The 8,504-nt window shown below is 34.0% G+C and overlaps 1 protein-coding gene across 1 annotated transcript; it reads left to right on the top strand.

The window, feature by feature from the left end:
- Positions 1–4,143: 4,143 nt before the first annotated feature.
- On the top strand, positions 4,144–7,883 carry LOC139895773 (arginyl-tRNA--protein transferase 1-like). The gene is made up of 6 exons (XM_071878309.1): positions 4,144–4,519; positions 5,565–5,603; positions 5,734–5,884; positions 6,060–7,088; positions 7,165–7,477; positions 7,565–7,883. The coding sequence occupies exons 1-6, from the start codon at positions 4,354–4,356 to the stop codon at positions 7,679–7,681; spliced, it is 1,815 nt and encodes a 604-aa protein (XP_071734410.1). The 5' UTR covers positions 4,144–4,353; the 3' UTR covers positions 7,682–7,883.
- Positions 7,884–8,504: the final 621 nt, after the last annotated feature.

Raw genomic sequence — 8,504 nt, 5'->3', positions numbered from 1 at the left:
CATATATATAATATATCAACATATTTTCTTTTCAAGTAATCATTACATATATATATACTTATAATACTTTTAATATTTTCTTAGCCCGTAGTTAGCAGTCTGTTGTTAATGGTCCACAATTAGTTGCTCAATAAAATAAATAAAGACCACATCGTATTCGTATTGATCAGAATTAATCTCGACCCATGGTACCATGTTGTCAAATGACGTGTTGCGTACATAAAGTACCATGTTGTCAGATGACGTGTTGCGTACAATCATGAGGTCTTATGATTAATCTTCTCGTGTTGTTTACGGGTGGTCCAGAAATATATAAAATCAAATCATAAGTAAATATATATTAAATATTATGTAAATTAGCCAAGATATGATTAATCCGATTTTGTCATAATATGATATATTACAGGTTTTGAAGTGTTTTAAAAATCAAATTAGAAGGATCTATTTAGTTTGCGAACAGGTTTGAAATCATTCAAACTATGTTCTTGTTGTTAAAAATTTTATAACACAAAATAAGATAGCTATATAAATATGAATCGAATAAGATTATGAATAAGGTTACTACCTCAAGTTACTTGGATAAAGCTACTGGAAAAGATAGAAAATAATCTTGATCAAACTTTCTTATAATGATTATAGGTTGTTCATGAAGCTAGTTCTTCATGAGTATTTGCTGAGATTGTGAAGAACACTTAGAGTTCCTAAGAGTGTGTTTTTGGTTAGAGAAAGATGGTTGTAAGAATGAAATGAAAAACCAAGGTGATGGTGATACTTATAGGACAGTCTGGTTGTTGAGGGAACAAAGACAAATTTTTGTGTTGAATTTTTGAGTAATAATGTATGCTAGCTTACAAATAAGATTCCCTCTTATCTAGGGCAGATCTAAGGCTGATAAGGATATTGATTTGATGTGTATTTACCAATAGTAGATACGTATAGATGATGGGTATGATACGGTAAAAGAAGCTCAAAATTGGGCTTTTATTTTGGGTCCAACCGGGCCAAAAATAAAATTTTAAGACATTTTTAATAAAGCAATGTTAGCCCCAAAAAAAAATTTCCAAGCTGACCTGGCAGCTCGACCCCAGCCAGGGGCTCTACCCCTTGGACCCCGCCAGGGGTTGCCACCCCTTGGACCCCGCTTATCGGGGGTGCTGCCCCCGAACCCCGTCATAATCAAGATAAGTTCAAACAAGTGTGCACTCCACACTTCCCCAAACTTGTTCGATATTTATCAAGATTATTTTGGTTACAAATTAATCCCATTACACTTAAATCATATTGGTGACATAAATCACAACACATTATAGATTGTAAGTATATATGTCAAAGAACGTTACATATAGTTATCGTTTTGAAAACTTAAGTTAGTGGTCTCAAAGTATACTTATAACTCATTGTTGTTAGTTCGCAATGAAATGTTAAACCATCCTTAAATCATGTTAAATATGTATAGATATGTACATATACATAATCGTATAATTATCGTGTGTTATATAGTTCGTGATATCATCGGTCAAATTGGACGGTCAAACGTTGTGTAAAACTCTTTTCAAAAATATAAGTCTCAACAGTTTGGATTGCTTATCATGTTGGTAAGGTTTAATTTATGTAAATATTAATCTCATAAGTATAGAACGATCGGAAAATTCCGGGTCGTTACATTCGGATTCATAAAGGCGCGTGAAGTTCGGCCATCCTTAATAGTCAATGTGTTTGAAGGTAGTGAGTCGCGTGAAGTCTGGATTCACTAAGGCGCGTGAAGTTCGGTCAACCTTCATGCGGTTTAGGTTAAGGGGTTAACCTTATTGATGTTGTTGATTATATTTATTGTATATGCATATATACTTATTGTTGTGTTGCAGCTAATCTTGTGGCGTTAGCTTGGTGTTACGTAGCATGTAGCTACATTGTGTATGAGCTCATTTTTAGCTTGCTTACTATGCGGAGGTGGTATGTGTTTACTTTTGTGCTTGATGATGCGTAGTCATTTTATGCATATGTATGTGTATAGTACATTTACATTCACTAAGCATTAGCTTACCCTCTCATTGTTGATATTATAGGTTCGCGTGATGGCGGCTCGGGTAAGCGCGGGGATTAGAGATCTTGGCTAGGTTGCTTTAGAAGATCTTGCTTTTGGACTCGATTTAGGATTGGGTACCGTAGTCCCAATCACCATGCTCGGTTTTGTGTAAAAGTAACTAGTCGTGTCATGTGACGTATTTGGTTTAGTCAAATGGGTCATGAGTATAAACCGGTTTATGAATTAACTAACGTATTATCGTATTAAGAAATTTAAATTATTATTGTATGTTTTTAAGGTCGTTGAACTTACTATGATAACAAATACGTTTTGGGAATTGCGTAATGGTACCTAAAGTGTTATTTAATGTATATTAAAAAGGAAAAAAATTTATGAGCTGGAAATCGACGGGTTGGGTCGTTACACACTAACACTAACACTAACACACTAATGTACTAATACTAATACTAAGTACTACTAGTAGTACTAGTACTAGTACTCAAGGTTGCAAAATTCGCTATTCAGAGATTAATCGGTCGGGACTTTGAAACAATTAATCTGCAATTCCGAGATTAATCGGGAATTAATCGGATTGTACTGTATACATTTAAATATTAAATTTTAAAAATTATATGCGTAAATATGGAAAAAACCATATATATAAAAATAAACTTTAACATAATTGTCTAAAATTGTTCATTTTGCTTTAAAACTATAAAATTCTAGTTTAACTTCATCTTAAAATGTTAACTATTTTTTACTTTGACCGATTTTGATTACCAAATTTGGTTTTGACCCATCAATTGATGTTAACCGTTGAATTAAACGGATTTTTGGAAATCGGAACGGATTGCTCTTAAAAATGATTAATCGGATATTAATCAGCGAGTAATCGGGTTTTTTACAACACTGCTAGTACTAGTACTAATACTAGTACTAGTGTTAATACTAGTGCTAATGCTAATGCTAATGCTAATACTAATACTAATACTAATACTAATGCTAAGTTGATTAATGCAAGTTGTAAGTTGCTTACTTTTTAATTACATGGAATCACATTTAAACCATCAAAGTACAATAATTATATTTAATGATTTAAACAAAACAAAATATTAGAAAACATTTATATTTTTAATTATAAAGAAAAAAAATATAATTAATGAAATAACACTACATAAATGATATTAATTCTAGTTATAAATTTATATATTTAGTTATTTCGGGTGAAAGCGGGTTTATACATGGATGAAACTTTTCATTCATATTTATATTCATAGCTATTTTGGCTTATCCATTTTTGTATTCATATCCATTTAGCTCGTTCATATCCACGATAAATCAGGTGAATCGGGTGAATATCCACTGAATCGGGTATCCATTAACATCTCTATTACCAACCATCCAATTATACCACTTTTTATTTTTATACACAAAATTATTTTTAATGAGAAACTTTTTTAATAAATTCTAAGATAAAATTGATTAAGATATTATTTAGGGTTAAAGGTACACATAGGCTACATACTTTCTCAAATGTCCAGATGTCACCAGTTACTCATTTGTGTTTCAGTGTCGACTATATACTATCAAAAAATGTACCAATATAAATCACTATACTTTTTTTTTACCTGCAACGAAAACAACTGATGACGTAACTTCTAAGTAGTCATGACATGTCGGCGATACATCGGAACAAAAACTCAAAGTATATAGTCTACATCGAAACTAAACTGAATGTATATGATTTATTGGTAGTCATATAAAATGAAAAAAAATGTTAAATAATTAGCTTTACCGGTTCAACAGGTATTCGCTTATGATTTTAATAAGCTCAAAGTCATAAATTTTGTTTGGTAGACATAACAAGTAGAGCTTATGAAAATCATAAGCTCTTAAAAAATAAGCTACTTGTAGTAGCTTATTAAAAAAAAATAAAACTTATGAACTTGAAAAAATACTCAAGCTAATTTATCAAATACTTCTAAAAATTAATAAGCTCCAACTAACAACTTTAAAAATAATAAGTTTATCAAACACTTCTAAAAATTAATAAGCTCTAAGTAACAACTTTAAAAATAAGCTCCAGCTCCGCCTCGTTTCTTCCGGCTAACCTGTTTTGTTTAGTACTTTCAAATATTTGAGTGGATCTCTGTTAAAAATAGTGGCTTGACGATCTATGGTTAATCGAATGACCTATTTCTATTTCATCCCATCATCATCATCGCCGATCATTTTATTTTCCTATCCAAGTTTCCGGTGACCAACTGCCACGATTGCCGACCTTAATCGTCAACTAGGATGATAAATTTTGAAATTATTGTGTAATTATGGCGGATAAGAAGACCAGGAACGAAGCTAGCAGCAGCAGCAGTAGTAGTAACATCAACAATAATAATTTTGGTAATAAAGGCGAAAGCGTCGTAGTTGATGTCGGTCGCCGGAGAAGCTCTTGCGGTTATTGTAAATCTGGTTCCAACACCAGTATTACTCACGGTTAGTTGTTCAATTATCCGATTAGACTTTCGTTCATAGTTTTATAAAATTGTTAAATCTTTTGTTCTAGGGATTTATATATTTTTGTGAACCGTACTATTCGATTCGATCATTAATGGAAATGTTAGGATTATTGGACCCAACAATAAGAGTGATTTGCAGAAATCACCCACCGACAATAGATAAACGAAGACAAAAATAAAGAAAACAAGAACGCGAAGATTTAACGTGGTTATATGTAATCAACGGATTGATTACCTTAATCCACGGACCAAACTAGAGAGATTTTATTGATAATTTTCGTGATACATTGTATGGGTTACATTAGGGTGTTTATATAGGCAAAACAATACAAGGAAACAACTTAACGAGCAAGAAAAACTCGTTTCTAGAATTTTCTCCCGTCAGGACCCACTTCGCGACCGCGATAGAAAAGTTATGGTCGCAACTTTTGACTTCCAAGCTAACTGATCTTCTGATGAGCTTTTCGCGACCATAGCTCACTTTTATCCTGTCGCGAAAGGAACTTGGTGACCGCGAGTCACCCTCCTATGGTCGCAAGAATCAGAAATCAGCATATTCTTCTTTTGTTTCGATCTTCTTCACCACTCCAACAGTAAACACACCAGAAATACCTAATTATCTAGGCATGAGTGTTGATGTGTGGCTTTTATCTTATTAGTTTAATTAAATGTTGAAATTAAGTTATGTTCTGCTCTCAATCAGTATAACTTGCATTTAGGGAACATTTTTGGTGGAGGAATCCCATGTTTTCGCATCAAATACATCAAATGATTTAACAAAAGAATCTCTTTTGTTATCACAACAAAATATAGTTCCTCATTTCTCATTCCAATTCACCGATCAATGCAAGCTACGAATCGTAGTCCGTAGGTGGCCATGATTGCTTTTTAATATTTATATAGTTGGCTACTTAACATCTTAATTACTAACATTGAAGAGATTTATACCTGTAGGTAGAATATAAGTAGAAAGATCTAAGTGCATATTTTTCATGTAAACTTCCAATTTCATTACCTTGCAGGTTTACGGGCGCACAGTTTGACTGTTTATGACTACCAAGGTCAGTGTATGTGTGTGGGCGCGTGCGTTGTAGTGGTTATTCCAGAAAAGTTAAATCCTTTTTTATTTTTTTTATCTTATAACAAGGAAGTCTAACATATATACCATAATATGTTTCGTTCTTTTGATAGCTCTTCTTGACAGAGGTTGGAGAAGATCTGGTTGTTTTCTTTACAAACCTGATATGGAAAAGACATGTTGTCCATCTTATACAATTCGTTTAAAGGCAAGTGATTTTGTTCCCTCGAAAGAGCAGGTTCGAGTATCTAAACGAATGCAGAGGTGCCTTCATGTCTCCCTTGTTATAATATTTTAATTATTATTCCTTTTCTTTCTGAAACAACAATGCCAATGAATTAGTGCTGCATTGCTTCCTTTTGTACTCGTATCATATTTTTCAGCACTTTAAGAAATAGCTTGATTGCATTATGATATGCAGTAATTAACTTACTTGCAGGTTTCTAGAAGGTTCATTGAATGTTAAGAAATCAGATGAACAAAATGAGACATCAAACAATACAAACCGCCTTTCCAATAGTAACACTGTCGATTCAGTACAAACCGGGCCCCAGACGAACAGCATTGACAAGGCGATGCAATATTTATCGGATGAAATTGATTCAGCAGTACTCGAATGCACTCAAAAGGGTGAACTTCCTAATGACATTCAGTTCCCTAAAGCTTCTGTCAAACGGGTTGCACCAACAAAGAGGAAACTACAAGCTGAAGAAGCTCAAGATCTTTTATATACCAGCAATATCTCCTTTCAAATTGCTGCTGCTATAAAACGAGCCAATAAAACTTTTGTAACAGAAAAAAACCCAAATTCTGTTGCAGAGATGCTATCGACCCGTTTACATAATTTACCATCACCTATTGTTTTATCTATAAAAGCATGCAATGGTCATATCAATTTCTATTCTAGCGAAACACAACCTGCGGTTTCAAAAGTCCCTTCCACAAGCAGTGGTAGCAAAACGAGTTCATCAAATTATCATCCCGAGAAACGGTCTCTCGAGATTCGTTTAAAAAGGTCGTGTTTTGATAGAGAAGAGTATGCGTTATACAGAAGATACCAAATTAAAGTGCATAATGATACACCTGATCATGTAACTGAAAGTTCATACAAGCGGTTTTTAATTGACAGTCCGTTAATTTATATTCCCTCAAGTGGAGATGTTAATGCTCCATCTTGTGGATTTGGTTCTTTTCACCAACAGTATTTGATAGATGGGAAGTTAGTTGCAGTTGGCGTGATCGATATTCTTCCTAAATGTTTATCTAGTAAGTATTTGTTTTGGGACCCTGATCTTGCCTTTTTATCACTTGGTAAGTACTCAGCGTTACAAGAAATAAATTGGGTCAAAGAATGTCAAAGTCCTAGCTTGCAGTATTATTATCTTGGTTACTATATTCACTCGTGCAACAAGATGAGATACAAAGCAGCGTATCATCCATCCGAGCTTCTATGCCCTCTTCGTTACCAGTAAGTCCCTGTTTATTGCTCAAGATGAAAACAGGTCAGTTCTTTTTTTGCTAAACGGGTCAATCTGTACTTGTAGGTGGGTTTCTTTTGATATTGCAAAGAAGCTACTGGATTTGAAACCGTATGTTGTACTATCTGATTTTGCCACCTTAATGAATGAGTTGGGCTCGTCACCTAAGGCCATTGAAAATCAAATAGAACAAGACGACCCGTTTCCAGATGGATCAAATGATATTCGTGTTGATGCGGATGAAGAAATGTCTGAACTTGCTTATGAAGACTCTGATGACGAGTCAGGACCAGAAACCAGTAGTTTGACACCTGCAGAAATGCGAAATGATGTCAGCAATGTTGTCATTGGTTTGAAGGGAATGAATCTTAAATATAAGGTATACAATAGATAAGTTTTATACACATAAAACTTTTATGCCATTGCAAATGATTGTAAAACACTAATTTTGTTTGTTATTTTGAAGGATATTCGACAAGCTTTTGGACCGAATGAAAGGAACTACTTGGAAACTCAGTTGGATAAATATGTGACAGCTGTCGGTACCGATCTCTCCGAGAAAATGGTTTACTCGATCGGATGATTCCGCTGCAATTATGTGTTAGTTTATCTAAATTGTTTTGATGAAGGATGTTGTTACTTTCTTGAAGATTTTGTGTTGCTTTGTTTTATGGTTTCACTAGAATGTTTGAATACGTCGAACTAATGTAATTGTTTACCGATTAGTCGTCTGGCTACTAGTGTAATTGTTCGATGTCACGTGTTATGAAGTAGTATAGAAAAAAATAGCATATTTTATTTGGACATCGGTTTGGGATCACCCAGGGGACTTAATCACTCATGCGTTCATCTCCTGTAGTTGCATAACCCGCCCCAATTACTGCCCGTGGGTGGATATCTTCAGGTTAGGGATAATATTGAGTGCAATATTGCAGTCCAGCGGAGTCGAACTTCTGACCTCTCGTTAAAAGAGGCAGATTATTACCAGGTGAGCTACAATTCAATCAATGTGAAAAAAATAGCATATTAATGGTGTAATTATTGGTAAAATAATAATCAATGTTGTAGTTAAAGCCAATATATTACATCATTTATAACTTTATTTGGATTGGATTGGACACCAAGCTCCTCTATATAACAAACATGAAACTCAAAAGCTTATGTAAATAAACCTAAAAAATTGTTATATACAAATATGAACAAGTCCGTGATGTATCTTGGTTTGTTGCTCTTTTTTATGGGAATATCATGTTGCTTGGCCAGTTCACTGGTTTCGGCATCCAAGGCAAATCACATCGTCTATATTAAAGACAGGGATATCGAAAATCTGGGCTTGTGGTATGAAACTCCAGATGAAGTGAAAGACTGTGCGCCGCTTCAACCGGGTCACGAAACTAATTTTACCG

This window comes from Rutidosis leptorrhynchoides, chromosome 3, assembly GCF_046630445.1.
Source record: "Rutidosis leptorrhynchoides isolate AG116_Rl617_1_P2 chromosome 3, CSIRO_AGI_Rlap_v1, whole genome shotgun sequence".
Classification (NCBI taxonomy): domain Eukaryota; kingdom Viridiplantae; phylum Streptophyta; class Magnoliopsida; order Asterales; family Asteraceae; genus Rutidosis; species Rutidosis leptorrhynchoides.
Note: the sequence above shows the minus strand (reverse complement) of the source record. Positions and strands in the feature narration are given on the sequence as shown.

What these genes read in the sequence shown, in the direction of transcription:
- LOC139895773 (XM_071878309.1), top strand. Translation starts at nt 4,354, where the DNA reads ATGGCGGATAAGAAGACCAGGAACGAAGCTAGCAGCAGCAGCAGTAGT. An exon ending in GACTGTTTATGACTACCAAG is followed by an intron (nt 5,604 to 5,733) that starts GTCAGTGTATGT and finishes TTCTTTTGATAG; the next exon opens with CTCTTCTTGACAGAGGTTGG. An exon ending in GAATGAATCTTAAATATAAG is followed by an intron (nt 7,478 to 7,564) that starts GTATACAATAGA and finishes GTTATTTTGAAG; the next exon opens with GATATTCGACAAGCTTTTGG.